Source organism: Zootermopsis nevadensis, unplaced genomic scaffold (assembly GCF_977971745.1).
Source record: "Zootermopsis nevadensis isolate Lab colony 2312 unplaced genomic scaffold, Znev_1.0 Znev_ptg000016l, whole genome shotgun sequence".
NCBI classification, from domain to species: Eukaryota; Metazoa; Arthropoda; class Insecta; order Blattodea; family Termopsidae; genus Zootermopsis; species Zootermopsis nevadensis.
This window is the reverse complement of record NW_028259148.1, coordinates 2,554,038-2,569,456: the sequence shown is the minus strand read 5'-3', so window position 1 is coordinate 2,569,456 and position 15,419 is coordinate 2,554,038. Positions and strand designations below refer to the sequence as shown.

The window sequence follows — 15,419 nt, the reverse complement described above, 5'->3', positions numbered from 1 at the left end:
CGGGGCGTGATGCTGACCACTCACTCCCATCTAGTGCCGAGGTCAAGGAAGAGAGGAGCTATACCTCCACTCACCCCAAACGCCTACATGGCGTATAGTGGGACAAACTTTACTTTACTTACTTTACAGGTTGTTGGGGAAGGTATTACAAGAGAGAGAAAGGCAGAAATAGACCCACTAAAAACAAAGGGATTTAAAAATGTGGTATCTTTTAATCCCTCAACATTTATAAGCATTAGTCAATTTAGAGATTTACCATCGTCCTTCATAGTTAAAAACTTGTGAACAATATCATAGCTTACACTGATTGAATTACTGAACCTGGTGGCAAATGAATCATGTTCTTATACTGATATATAGGAGATAACCAACCTCATCCTTGTCCCATGAATGACAGGCAGGATCATTACATCGCTCATGGTGCAGCATTGCCCCCTCTGGGCCACATACGAAAGATACGGCAGGTTTGTGATCAGAGTCAAATCGAGTAACAGTTGGTATGCACATGAGCAGAGCATAGAAAACTGCTGCCAACAGCATGATTACCACCAGCATCACTCGCATCCCACGTCCATTGTTTGCCCGAAGATCATTCAGTCGATCTGCTAATGGGCATGCCACCCATGGACCAAGAAGTGCCACTATAAAGAATAGAAAACCACAAATCATAAGATACACAGTGCAGAAGAGTTAACCACTAAAATCATATTGAGCTCACTAGCTTGTAAGGCCTATATTATTATGAGCCTAAACACATTTTGGAGTATATCTTGTTAAATATTAACATGAGATAAAATATCTTATTCCAGTCTTACCTAAGGGAGCGACTGCAGACACAATTTGAGATTCAATTGCTGTGAGGCCCACTTTGCGCATATGTAGAGGTAAGAATGGAAAAATACATCCAATACCTATAAAATAAATAAAGTTGTTAATTATGTGGTACTGAAAAGAAAAATGTAATGAAATTTACTGAATCTTATTCCAAAATTTATATTCACTGGACCTGGAAAGGGGCAGAATGCCATCACATTTCTTTTCACCGATCATAATTCATATATACTGAAGAACTACTTCAAACAGGATATCATTACTCTGAAGATGTTAAGACACATACTGAATTCAGAGTAGCATAAACCAGTGTTCTCATACCAGTTTTCTATTCACAGTACACATATATGGTGAATATATATTTTAGGGACTTCAGAGCTTAAATTTATATCAATAACTAAATTGTTCAGTAGTATATTTATTTATTTCCGTCAGTACACAAACTTAGTTGTTAAAATTGGTGTTATTAAAGCTAAAACTTTATAATTTGGCGCTTATCATCGCTATTACGATGTTACAATTTTAGCGCACATTATTTTATTTCACAACATGTTTCAATGCAACTGCATCATCTTCAGGCTATTTTCGTCTTTTAAAACTAATGTATATTTATTAATGCAAATATCGTTGATTTGTTTGTTTTGTAGTTTTCATTTTTGTAGGTTGTTTCTTAGCTTTAATAACACCAATTTTAACAACTAAGTTTGTGTACTGACGGAAATAAATAAATATACTACTGAATTAAGCACAAACATGACGCATTTAAACTACAAAACTAAATTGTTATATATTCCTTTTTGCAATTATATTATTTTTCTGTCCTATGTATGAGTTATTAAAAATTAATAAATGACTATATTATTAATAATTCCTAAATATGTAAATGGACCAGACTGATGTGAAAATATTAAATAGGTCTTAGGGAAATTGGATCTGTCTGGACTTAGTAGCACGCTTTTGTTAGTACCACTTGATCACCAACAATTAAGCGTAGATACTGACGTACAGTTCAGTGTTGATTCCACCTGCTCCTGTGGCCTTTCAATTTCTTGTTGCTTCTTTTCCAGTTTTACTTTTAACCCTGCCAAAAATTTGTGTAAAGTTAACTTCTTACCTTAATTCATGTTGTCACTTCCATTTTTAATATTTAGTTAGCTTTACTGCTATATTCTGATTTCCATATAGAATCATCGTCTATTCTGATAATGAATGTCCCTCATGATTCTCTATTCGCTTTTTGTATCCAACATTTTGCTAAATGTTTTATTTTATACTACTGACACCTTTCATGTGATTGTTCTATCTCTTAATTGCTTCTGCGGTGTCTTTATTATATATGTTTAGACCTGTAATTATCCAGTTCTGTTTTGCCCAGTACCTTGAAGGAAACTTTTTTAAGACTTATATTTATCCTTTTGTTCTTTAATTTCTTCATATATATATATATCAGTCAAGCCCAGAGGAAAAAAAATAAATCCATGCCCATTCCACTTAAAACACTACGGTGTGATGCTATCTTCCCCCCCCCCCCCCTTCTTGGTACTTACAGGATTTCGCTACATTTCATTAGTTTGTAAGACACAGAGCCCTTTTAATCTCGTTACCCACCGTTAGAAGAAACAAAGAGTTGGCTTAATGTCTTGTGACTCATGCTGTTCACCAAGTTGATAAGAATGAGTAAATTAATTATGTTATAATGTTAATTTTGTGCCATTCATAGTATTTGTGTCAGACAAGTTATGGTTGACTTCATCTTCTCATCATTCAGATATTACGTTAAGACATACTTGTTCTGCACAGGAATCAGCAACATAATAAAACACTGTAAACCATCCCTAAGAAACTTCAGCTTTTCAGGAATAAATCACATAGAATGCTTTTGGAAAACACTGCAAGTTGCCATCTTCAGGGTGAATCTCTCTGAGAGTTAAGGAAGCACTCATATGCATATATCTGGCAGTGGGAGATAAATGAGAGGGGATTGACATGATTGGAAACAGAGAAGCTGATGGTATCCAATTGGGAGTAACTGTATAGTTGAGAAAGGGTATGATGGAGTTTCTAGCAATTTCATGGTTAGGAAAATAGGTGACACAAAACTTTTTGTGACATGTTCAAGAAATCCTTGAACATTCTAAGCTGCTTATTGTCAAAAGCCAAATTTATACATTAAACAATGGCTGTGATATGAATCAAAGAAAGTGGGATATTGAAAAAAAATATACATTTTTTATACTTCTAAAACACATTTATTTCGAACTGTGATATATAACAAAAACATGTGGGGCAATATTAAAAAGCACAACTGAATAAACTATTCTGTAATTATTGTTTTAAGAACAAACAATAAATACAACTAGGATTATAAAAAGCTGATAATTAAGTGCATAATTCAAAGAGTACAAAAAATCATTTAACATAATTAATTTAATTATACAGTAAGGTTTTAAAATTCTGTCATAAATAACCTGACTATTTTTAACTGAAATGGATAATGAGATGCACGTAATTGATAATGAAAATTGAATCACCACATCATGTTGCCATTGATTTATACAATGTATCAAGTATATATAACAAAATAAAAACTAAATACACTGTTCAGAGCAGTTCAAAATGTAACAGCAGCAACATAAAATTGCATGATTGCATATCTGTCATTATGTTTATTTATCAGTATGTAAAAATTCTATGAACCAAGGAAATACCTGGAGAACAATAAAAGTTAATATGAATAAGTCATCAAATGGCGGGTTATTTGAAGTATAGGGGACGTTCCCTTTAGATGGCATTGATAACACTGAAATGATAAAAATTATGGGCATTAAAAATAGTAACTATTATTTCATGAAATGCTTTTTATAAAACAATTTATACTTCTATTTTATAAAAGTATTTCATCTTCATAAAATGTACATAACTGTAAACAATCAATTGTATGGAAGCCACTGAATTAAAACAAATTTGTGTGAATTTTAAGGCACATGAAGTTTTGTTATTTTTGTACGGTATTTAGATGAAGCAAAAGTATCATCTGATTCAGACGTCTTTTTTTTAAGATTTGCCAATTTAGAGAGCAGATTTTGAGAACTAATGTATGTCACACCTTATAGTGTTTACACTTTCTATTTTCTGTTATGCTCCCCATGCTTCCTCCACTTTACCCTTTTTTGGTATCTCACAACCCTGAGAAAGACCACTTCATAATAAATTAATCTGTTTCATATTTTCTCCAGTTATCCCTTCAGACCATAAGGTAGGAAATTTGATGATGTATTTTGAAGTGGAAAAGTGCAAAGCTGCAAGTTGAATACAAAATTTCACTTTGTGCAGCAAATGTGCTTTATACAGAATGTCCCAAAAAATATATAAACACATTCAATGAATGAAATAAGGACATTTCAATAAACTAAACCATTACATATGCCAGTGTTAGCACTTAGTGTATTAGCAAATCTAGTGCAGGCATTTGAAATGACCACCATTACTTTTGTGGCACAGCTGACAAGCGGCCACTGAAGTTGCTGCTGTATTTATCTTTTTGGAGCAAACTGTATATATTATTGTTGATGTTTAGTTGCTTATTATTATAAACTCTTGTCTTCTGAATGCACTACAAGTTAAATCAATGATGGAAGTGGGGAAATTGGCAAGATATCTTAATCATTAGGAGCAATATATCTTCCTACTATCCCAGCTGAGATAACTACTAAGCCATAGGAATTGCTCTGCTTTGGAACTTCTGTTTGAACTGTGATACTTTATTATGGTTGAAAAAAAAGTGAAACAAAACTGTTTTCAGCACTGGTATTATGTAACTACATGAACACACAAACAACTTAATATAAACTGAAGTCTGAGATCTTAATTTATTTTTTGTCCTTTTTTTTTATTGTCCTAACAAAGTGGAAAATAATTTGCGTCTTCTAAAACTCAAAATAACATTTGTCCCCTTTCAGATTAAGTTAGCAAAATATGCATTTTATTCATACATATGTAACAAAGTAAAATCGTCAAGAGCTGAATAGATAATCTACTAATGAAAAAGTCAAATTTCACATGTAATATAACATTTCTAATTTTTATCACCAAATGTTACATTATTAATAGAAGAGCTACAACATAAAAGCTTTATTCAAATGTACTCATTTGAAAAGTCTCACTGATATGTTACCAATACCCCAAAATTGTACTAAAATAAAAGTTGGTTCTCATACTTTCTTAGTAAAGCCTTCTTTAAATTTGTGTATCAAGGACTGTGGTTAAATAAAGATTGATATCTGGAATTCTTTGGTTAAAAACAAAATACAGCTGCCACAGCAAGGTCAATTCCCATGAGCCACAGTGACGTGAGTACTATAGATACGTTCCTTTCCATAGTTCTTCTGGATAATATGAGCTCCCACATCATCACCATTTTCATCCCAGAGCAGTACCTCCAGTCTAGACATATGACATTGCCGTGCAATGACTTGAGCATGAAATATCTTATTATTTACCAAACTTGCAAAGAACTCTTTTGCTTCAAAACTTTCACTTACATCATCCACATTTGCTAGTACACAATGAATTGCCTGGAATGGTAAATGCAGGTATTTTCTCTCTATACCACAAACATTTGATTTACTCACCCATTCCCTATTTCCATGATCGACATAAAAAACAAAAAATTTTCCATGTGAATAATCCAAAACTCTAGCCCTATAAAAGCGGCCATCAATACTGAAACGAGCAACAACTATCTGACCATGAGCTGGTGTAACAACACATCTTCGCAAGGCCTTCACATTATATTCCTCATTCAGATGATTATTTAACGTTACCAACGTTTCTTCTTTTTCTTCATCTTCCACATCTAGTCTTCTGATATGCATTTTGTCAGAGCTGCTTGGACACTCATCACAAATTACTGCAAAGAATGTATTGACTTTTGTTACGCATGTTACCTGCAACATTATTTTGTCTTGTAAATCTGGCAGTGCAAGCTCACAAAATGCTTCTTTGAACATACGTTCTTTATCAGTTGTCCAGCCACCTGGGTGTGGATATGAATGCTCCTTCAGACAATTTTCACCTTTAAAACACCTGCCTTTCTGAGCATAGAATTTACAGATCCTTTTCTCATCTTGTGGCTTGTAGCCTGTTACAGCATAGCATGCATCTTCATCATCATGATACAGAGTATTTGATTCTGAAAAGTAATCTTCAGACATTGGATCCTGGTCATACATAACCTCTTCTGATTCTGAGAAATCCTTATGCCTGTCATTCTCAGCGTTTAGATTTTGTGCATTTTGGTCTTCTGATGTAGATGATACTTCTTGTTCCTTCCTCTGTGCAGCATATAATGAAAAGTCAACAGGAGAAAAACTTACAGCATAACCAAGTTCAACCATACATTTATTAATGCAGCCGTCATTTTGGCAGTCCTGTAGAAGGACTGGAAGTGAGCACACACTATCTCCACTGCATTCCAACACAACAACAGAGTAAAGTGACTGTATATTCACAAGATTCATGAACTCATTTATTGCACTTTGTGACCAACACTTTGATATTCTATCCTGTGTTGAAGTGCAGGGATGGATCTTGGCCAAATGGCATTGTCTAGCACAAATTGGCAACTCTGTAAACTCAGCTGTCAGTGGTTGTAACACAGAGAAGTGTACTGAAGACTGGTTCCCATAATCAACATATTTTATGCTCACTGGATCACCATCATTGTCTTGATTCCAATCAACAATTTGTGCTCTATACCAGTGCTTGTCAGCATCATAAAATGCAGCACAGAATGAGCCAACACTATATTTTGCTACTTTCTTTGATTTAAACTTAACTTTGACTCTACTGTAATACTGATTCATCTCATTTCGAAGTTTGTCAATTTTAAAGTTGTCTTCACACAATATGTGGATATAAAACTCACCTGGGTCCTCAATATGAGATAACATTGCCTTGTAAGTGTGCCCAACTGAGGGTATAAGTACTGATTGATGAAGGGAAATACTTTCTTTTTCTGGTGTAAGTGGCACAAGTTCTGAAGTTAAGCCGCTACTTATAGAACATGAAGCTGGCATATAGGAGATGGAACTGTGTGTCAAGCAATTCATGTTACTTGTTTCATTCTCATCAAGTGTTGTTTGTGAGGGTGATTTAAGATTCATCTTTGGCAATGAATGCTTAGTGTTTATGGGTATATTCAAGTTTTCTGTTGATGAAGCAGTTGGAGTTTTAAGGTTATGCTTCAACAGAGTATCTTTCTTTGTCTGATTTAGTAATGAAGGTTCTTCTTGACCCAGATTGTGAGGCTGATTTTGATCCATGATTAATATTGCAGGACAGTGTAATGATGTTAAGTTTAGTAACTGAGTTGAAGGCCTTGATATGTCTGTAAGAAAGGAACTCCTTGTGTGTAAGGCCTGCTCTGTAGATTCTTCATTATCTCTTGTGACAGGGTCTAAATATACATAAAGGGATTTTAATATATCATCACCTGTGAATTTTTCCTTCATTTCTTCCAATCTGGGAAATACAGAATGTATAATCCACTTGTTCAGTTCAATCTTATTATTTATTCGTTCATCATTATGGCAGTCAATCTCAACCAAATACAGGGGTACATCTTGTTCAATCTTTCCACAAACAGTCACAACTAATTCTGATTCTGCAAGGACCTGATGGAACAGAGGAATTACCTTATCATTCCACAACAAAGGATCACCTAATTCCCCCTGCAAGCGACAATTTAAAGCTTGGACAGGAATTTCTGAAAGATCTTCATCAAGTCTGAAAACTCTGACTTGTTCAATTATTTGCATCCTACCACTGTCGACATCAAGTATTGTGAATCGAACAGGTTGATCCAAATGAATACTAAGAATTTCACCACGAAAACACTTTTCACCATCAAAAGCGCACACACATCTACAAGTGTACTGCAATGACATAACATACGGATGCAACTGTTTATTATGGTAGCGAGTCAACATAGTTTTGTTCAAATAATCAAGTGATTTGGTTTGATAGTAATGCAACCAGAAGTTGTAAGGAGTGTCTCCATCAAGGTAACACATATCTAAAATATCACCTTCTTGTATGGGGCATACGAATGCAATATTCGAAGACGATGAAGGCGAACATTCTGAAGAAACGTCAGGGTTATTACGCGCAGCACTAGACTCAATTTCATTTTCTGTTATTACTGGTTCATAATCACTAAGCAGTGACGGCTGTCCTGTAACATAACGATCATTCTGTATGCTTTCTTCCACTTCATCCTCACTAGCACTTAGTTCTATGTTACAGTTCACGCGCACTAATTTATTCAAGAGACTGTTTAATTTTCCAATGACGACAGGATATCTCTGAAGGAAAATTACATCTGTCACTGTTTCAAGCTCCGTTGTTATTGCATTTCCTTCATCAATTATATCTGTCACATATTTTAAAATACTGTCAGCTTCATATTTTAACTCGCTTAATTTACTGTTAAAATCCTTCTTTCGTTTAGAAACCAAACGATACTTTAGTGACATATTTTACTTTAAAACAGCTTAACACGTTTTAATAGCAATACACCATCCAAAATAGCACAGTTTATAGAAACGAGAACATTCTTTTAACGCACAGATTAATGATGCGCGGAAAGACTCCGTGGTACGATGCTCGTAGCCTGATTGCTCCGCCACCTAGTGGAAATATATGTTATTAGTTCTCTCATGCCAGGATGAAAATTTACCTTCCTACATGAATATAGATTGCACAGGGAAATTTATCTCGTGTGTGCACGTAGGTCTTTTCAAATGGCGGGTTTTCTATTTCAAACACAGTTTAAATGTTTCGAAGCCAATCGTCCTACCAGGAACTGGAACGTATTCTTACACTGACAAGAGCTCATTTGTGATATAACACTTCCAAACAACCCTACAAGCAGATCAGGTAAGTTTGGATAACAACAACATTAATTTCGGCAGTTTAAAGTGACTGTTCTTTTAATATTTCATAGTGTAGATAATGCATTGCTACTTCAAGGGGACCATTGTTTCAATGGCAGAGTTTCATATGCAGGCTATAAGCAATGCAGCACTATCTTCTTTTCTCTAAACTATGAATTTGACATAGATGCATGATAATAATCATTGAAGAAACTGACTTTCTAAATACGTGCTACAGATGTGTCACATAAAACTAGCTCTTCCATACATCTACAGTCGTCTTTGAACCCCATTCTGAGTCAGGTTTATGCAGTTGACATTACCACATATTTATTTCCTATGCTACTTTTCAGTGTTAGTCTCACATCTCCATCTCAGTCTAATTTTGTCTTTAATATTTTGTATGAATCTGTTGCTTCTACATTTGAGCAAAATGGCTAGCCTGTCTTTGCTGCCATGTTTTATCTGCCCTGAGAATACTATAATGAGAGTTTTAACCATTAAGCACAATGTAATGTAATTTTATCTATTACTCAATTCCAATACCTATTTATATTTGATATGTTTCACCTGTTTAACATTACATTAGTAACTCTTATTTGTAACAAATTAACCCACTTTTTTCACCAAGGAAACTAGGATAAAATACAGAAACCCTATTAGAAACTAGTAAAGATATTGGTATAGAAATAAATGCAGAAAAAACTATACATTCATGTTTTGATACCAAAACACAAGACAAAATCTTCAGTCCAGTTACCTTAAGACTAGAGCATTTAAAACTAAAAATTTACCCATTCTTTTGTCATCGTCATCTGCTGACTTTTTATTGGTGTGAACTTTGATCTGTGTCTGAGGGAATGGGATTATGAGTGTGTTAGACAGAAATAAAAAAAAATAATCTATGGAAGAAAATTACAGAATGAGGAACTTCACGATTGTTTCTCCTCACTTAATATTCAGGTTATAAATCAAGGAGAATGTGAAGGCTAGGGTATGGAGAGATAAGAAATACATATAAAGTTTTGGTTAGAAAACCTCAAGAAAGTAGACATTCTTGAGATAATATTAAAATGGACCTTAGAAAAACAGGGTATGAAGGTATGGAATGGATTTAGCTTGTCCAATGGCAGATATCTGTGAACACAGACATGACTTTCATGTTCCATGAAAATAGTGAATTTCTTGACCAGATAATAATTACTACTTGCTCAAGAAGAAGACTGTCATAGAGTTAATTCATCATACGACCTACTTGAAGGAAGGAAGCTCTGAAATTCAATAATAATGTTTCTTCTTATTTGCATGTTCACTGTACCTGTACTTTTTCTACCATTTTGTTGATGTGATACAGATACATCGGTTATGTCTTTGAACCTGTACCTTTTCCAAAGGCCAATCAGAACAGTGGTGCATGTATAAGCAATGTATACTCACCTCCAAAGAAACAAAACAGCAGGACTTTTAGTGACACTAGGTTATTTCTGTCATTCTTCATGATGATGTATTTGCTTTGGTTTCTCTCTGTTGATTTTGTGGTCTCACTCATTTTGCAATATTCCTCTCACACTCATACTGTTCCTGTAGAACAAATGAGAAACAAGGTATTCAAAACGTTCGGAAGAACGCATACTTCGTATCCCTTTCAGACTCAAGAAGTCAGGAAAGAACATGCATATATTCAGGAAATTATAACTTTCTGGCTAAGAAAGTTGCTGAGATGACAAGTGTTACATTTATTATTTCTTACCCACAGCTTGTAACTCATTTGTTTGAAATACCTATACAAATTGTTAACATAAATACATTTCTGAAATCTGTGTTCTTCGGTAATTTTATGGTGAACATGGCTGTCTTCTGGGGTGTTGTACCGTGTAGTATGGTAGAAATCTACTGATGTTTTAGAAGTACTTGCTGCCTCCATCATCAGGGCCATGCTGGTAAACTTATACCAGACTACAGGGTGGGTGGGAAGTAAGTAGGCATTGAGAAATGGTTATAACCTCTATATTTCCAATGCATAGCGATTATTTAATGCCTACTTACTTCCCATCCAACCTGTACATGACACAACACCCAGAAGACTGTAATCTTCATATTTGCTACTACAAGAAACAAAAATCTCAACTGAAGTACTTTGGTGGTACAATGTGATTAGAAATAAGTCCTTATACAAAGAACTGTGTTTTCAAATATCGAACTAGTTAAAGTTGTTACAAATTTCAAAAGTAAATAAAGAAGATGCTGTGTTTGCTGAAATAGTTATATAACATGCAGGTAAATGTTTCACCGATCATTTTCTGTGCAAGATAAGAACCTGTAATGTCAAAGACTACAGGTGGTAATAACAGCAGTGGTTTCTGTTGTAGAGAAAGGAAATTCAGGATGATCAAAAGTATGTCTCTCTCTCGAATATTAAATTTTTATGAACCATGGAAAATTTGTTATTTAAGTCTGAAATTTACTAATAATTTAAGTATTACAATTTTGCAAAAAGTAATTTCATAGTATAATTAATATTTGAACAAGTACTTTTAATTACTTATGTGTATAATCAAACTTGGTGGGGCTTGAGTACCTCAGTGACCCCAAGAGCTACCGGTATGGCCTCCGTAGCCAGATTGGTCGAGGGGGAGAGGTACCCTGGTCCTCCAGGTTGGCGGTTGGTCGCAAGGCCAACAACCTTGCACCATAAAAAGGAAGATGTTTCGAGACCTCGATCAAAGCCTCGGACAGACGGACCTAACAGAGGACCGAATGGAAGAGGAGAATTGAGGAGGCCATGGACCGAATGCGGACCGCAGAGCCATAGAAGGAGAAGAAGAAGATAATCAAACTATCTCAATGTGTCAATGTTGTTCTTCTGGGTTGTGAAAATGGAGTCAGTTTGTTTCTCTGAAACACTGGTATCTACCTACAAGTCTACATGATAACCCATAAGAACAACATCAACATTTTCATTGCTGTGAGGACCTCAGATGTTATGAACTGTGCATAGGTTTCAAGTCACCATGTTGATTACAGACCTGGGCATTACTTAGACCAGATTTTGATGATGTCAGTATTACGAGCCTATACTAAAGATTATCAGGTCAATTTCATTTTAGTCTGTATCACGCACTACTTGAATGGACATCAAACTCAACTTCATGCATTTTTTTTCCAGAACCGCTCAGTATACAAAATATTGGCACACAACGTAAAAATACAAATTTCTCATTATGATACAGTTTACACGTGGACCATTTTTAATGACGCAAAGCTAATGAAATGAAAGACAAATTTCTGTGTGTGATTTTCATTAGTCTGTCCACAACAGAGATTGTGACTTAAGGCTGTGGGGTTTCCGTATTGCCGAGTACCTTTGCAGCGAGTAATCACAAGTGTCTTGAAAGAAGAAAGAAGGAAAACCAGTAGCCTGCTTAGAATACAAAATGAAACCGAAACTGGTATTACAACTATTGTTTGATGTGTTTCAACTTGTAAGACTTGAGGTTCTCACAGCGGTGAATATGAAGATTTCTGTCTTCTGGGTTATTGCGCTGTGTAGTCTGGTCGATGTTAACCAACGTTTCAGAGGTCATACTGCCTCCGTCATCAATTCATCGCCCTGATAACGGAGGCAGTATGACCTCTGAAACGTTGGTTAACATCGACCAGACTACACAGCGCAATAACCCAGAAGACAGAAATCTTCGTGTTTCAACTTCTTAGAACACACTGAATGTTAACCTTTTGAAGCCAAAGCTCGTGTAAACATTATTTAAAAATTCAATCCATACTGCAAAGAAAACACAACACTTTACCATTACAAAGATCAGTTGGTTAATGCAGTTGAAGGAAATAATTTCTGAAAATTCTGAGAATCGTACAAAACATATAAATACACTCTGTGGGAAAAATTGTTTTGTTTCTTTTAAGAGCTAACAGATAATATTGAAGTTTTGTCAGTCGAAATCCTACTTGTGTGGATATAAGAGCCAATGTCCGTCACGCTTGACTGTAGGCTTGCGAATGGTAATCAAGTTCTGACGGTTGCGACTCTGGCAGCAAGATGTGCAAACCGATGCTTTGGTAGGATCTGGCGCAGTCTCGCAGTCATTTTTTTTTTATTTTTGTCGGTGCGTTTGGCATTAGCCGTGAAGAAGTTTTTACGTTTTATTTATTTCCGAAAGAAAATTTTACGCAGTTTACACGTTCATTGCGATTTGCGAATATAATGCTGCAATAAACTGTTTTCCTGTTGAGCACGAAAAAGGTAAATTCCCGTGAAATTTAACGGGTCGTGCTAGTCGAATTAAACAATGGTACGTAATCCTGGGGTCTCGGGTTCGATTCCCGGCGGTGCCCGAATTTATAACTTGTGTTGGGCAAGGCCGTGGTCTAGGCAACACGGAGTTTTCCTCCGTGGCATCCCAACAATTACTCCATTCACACACAGAAGAAGGCAATGGCAAACCACTTCTGGATCATCTGCCAAGAACGTATATGAACAGGTCCCAGTCCGAGAAAAGGATGGAAGGATCCTGTTCATATGGACCTGTCGTCAGACAGAACACTAAATAAAAAAAACGTGGACGCCTTCCTTTGTGCATTAACTGTTTTCTAAATGTCCTGGATACGAAGCGAAAACAGAACAGGAGTCCGTCATGTGGCGCCTAGCTGCAATTACGCGTCTAACGTCAAGGATAACCAGTTTTATCATGCATTCACGCGAACCGCGTAATTGCCGTTCCCCAAGCAATGAAACCTAACTCGGCGGAGTACAGAAACGTATAAGGAACAATAACATCTTATTACATTCGGTACTGGAATTGCAGAGAAGACTTCCCTTTGTGGTTGTAGCAAAGGTCTTAGCAGACTGGCATTTCAAAGTAGTGGTTACTAAACTGTGGTTCACGAACACCATCAGGGGTTCATCGGAAAGAATAATTGTAATTTTCATCTTCAATCCGCGGGAAATCTTAACACACAATTTTGTTCCAGACATTTTTCTGTTGAAAAAATAAATATCGAGATAAGATTTAACACCCACACAGGGTCCGTACAGTAGCAACAACCACGTGGGGATTTGTGGTAGATATAGTGTCACTGGGTTGTCCAAGCCCTGTTTACCCCTATCACCGCTGCTTATATTTACTGATGTATCATCTGGGGGTTGGACAATGGGCCCCATTAGGGGCTGCAGTTCTACAGAGACATCGTCTCGACATATCGCAATAATAACAGTAGCAATCATGACAGAACTTTGCTGGGAACGTGCAGACAAGAAATTAGTTCGTCTCAAAACTTGAAGGAGTGGGTTAAGATTCTGGACCACTCGAAAAACAGGATAACATAGCAGGTTAAAATCAGATTTGAGTCAACGACGTATGCACCCATGTTTCTGATTTGTATTCTGTTTTCATCTGCTGGTAGGAGGGTCTTACCGAATCACAGATCCCTCATTCAGTGTCGAAGGACATTTTTTTAAAAAAATTTGTTTCAGAAAGTACTTCTGAAACGAGCCAGGTCAGAAACTCTTTATCCACGGTCGCCAAAGAAGAAATAAAACTGCTTTAAGATACCACAGACAGACAGCAATGGGTCGTCTCTTTGGCGACTAAAATCTTAAATAAAAAAAAAATTACCAGCCCGAAAGAGGAATTGTGTAGGCAGTCACGTTACCCAAGATTAACCTGAGTCGTAGTTCGTGCTACAGCTGAAAAGTTGCTCATGAATTGCTTTAGTTGGTAAGGTGACATGTCATTTTATACGTATTCGTACCCAGAGACCTGTGATTATATTCAATATTAAGAAACATTCCACGAGTGCACTGCACTGCAGCTGCAACCCTCGCTATCATTTTTCACAAAAGCGACCTAGACTCCCAAGTATCAATGTGAATGTGCGTTATGGAAACCTCTCTCCCCAACCATAACAGCTCAGCCTGTGAGAAAATTCCATCCAGGCCTATTTCAGACAAAGACGCCCCTTAATTTACAGTCACAGATGAAGGTTCTCTGTTCCAGTAGACTTTGTAATTCAGAAACAGTGTGTGTAGGGATGGAATTGATTCAACTGGCTCACGATAAGGTCTAATACCAGGTTCTTATGAACACAATCTGTGGAAAGAGAGTCATCCGTATTTCTTTACCCCCTGACTGTACGACCAGGTAACCATGTAGTGTATTCGTACATGGGAATAAGTGGACATAAACCAAAGACGTCTAGTGAATGAAAATAAGTTCTTACCAGAATTAGCACGTACGTACATGATGAAGGTAAACTATTAGTACTTCATCTGATTGAGACATTTTCCGTCTTGTATGTTTAGTAAAGGTTAGTTCACGTGCTCACAAAGAATGAACCCCAGGTTCCTGTCTTCAACCATGTTAATCCAGCATAAATTCTCAAAATCTACCCTCTTAAGATCCATTTAGACGTTATTCTTGCATGTACTCCAAGATCCGTTTGGTTTTCCGAGTAAAATTCTTTACGCATTTCTCTTGAAATCAGGTCCAGCCCATTTTATGTTTCTATTAAAAATCGAAGAAGAAATTTATTCCATACAACTGCCACGTCATTAAAACTGAATAATACTCGTCTTGTTTCTCTTCACTATGCCAAATATTAATTTAAGTTTTGTTGTCTCTTTTGTAAATAAATTAGAGA

At 36.0% G+C, this 15,419-nt stretch overlaps 2 protein-coding genes across 6 annotated transcripts in view; one reads left to right on the top strand and one right to left on the bottom strand.

Annotated features, from left to right (window-relative positions):
- The window catches only part of LOC110834405 (uncharacterized), a 34,568-nt gene that overhangs the window by 8,068 nt on the left and 11,081 nt on the right, over nucleotides 1-15,419 (bottom strand). Inside the window, exons 2-4 of one of the 2 annotated variants that reach the window (XM_022073521.2) lie at nucleotides 10,203-10,346; nucleotides 816-911; nucleotides 373-641 (exon numbers count right to left, since the gene is read on the bottom strand). In XM_022073521.2, coding sequence (XP_021929213.1) covers nucleotides 373-641; nucleotides 816-911; nucleotides 10,203-10,314 — 477 coding nt within the window. In that variant the 5' untranslated portion in view covers nucleotides 10,315-10,346. The other variant, XM_087349376.1, reaches the window with a different exon arrangement.
- Nucleotides 8,619-15,419, top strand: part of sip1 (septin interacting protein 1) — a 43,701-nt gene continuing 36,900 nt past the window's right edge. For all 4 annotated transcript variants that reach the window (XR_015535284.1, XR_015535283.1, XR_002544577.2 and 1 more), the window contains exon 1: nucleotides 8,619-8,769. The gene's annotated coding sequence lies outside the window, so the exon portion shown is untranslated. The remainder of the gene's footprint in view (nucleotides 8,770-15,419) is intronic.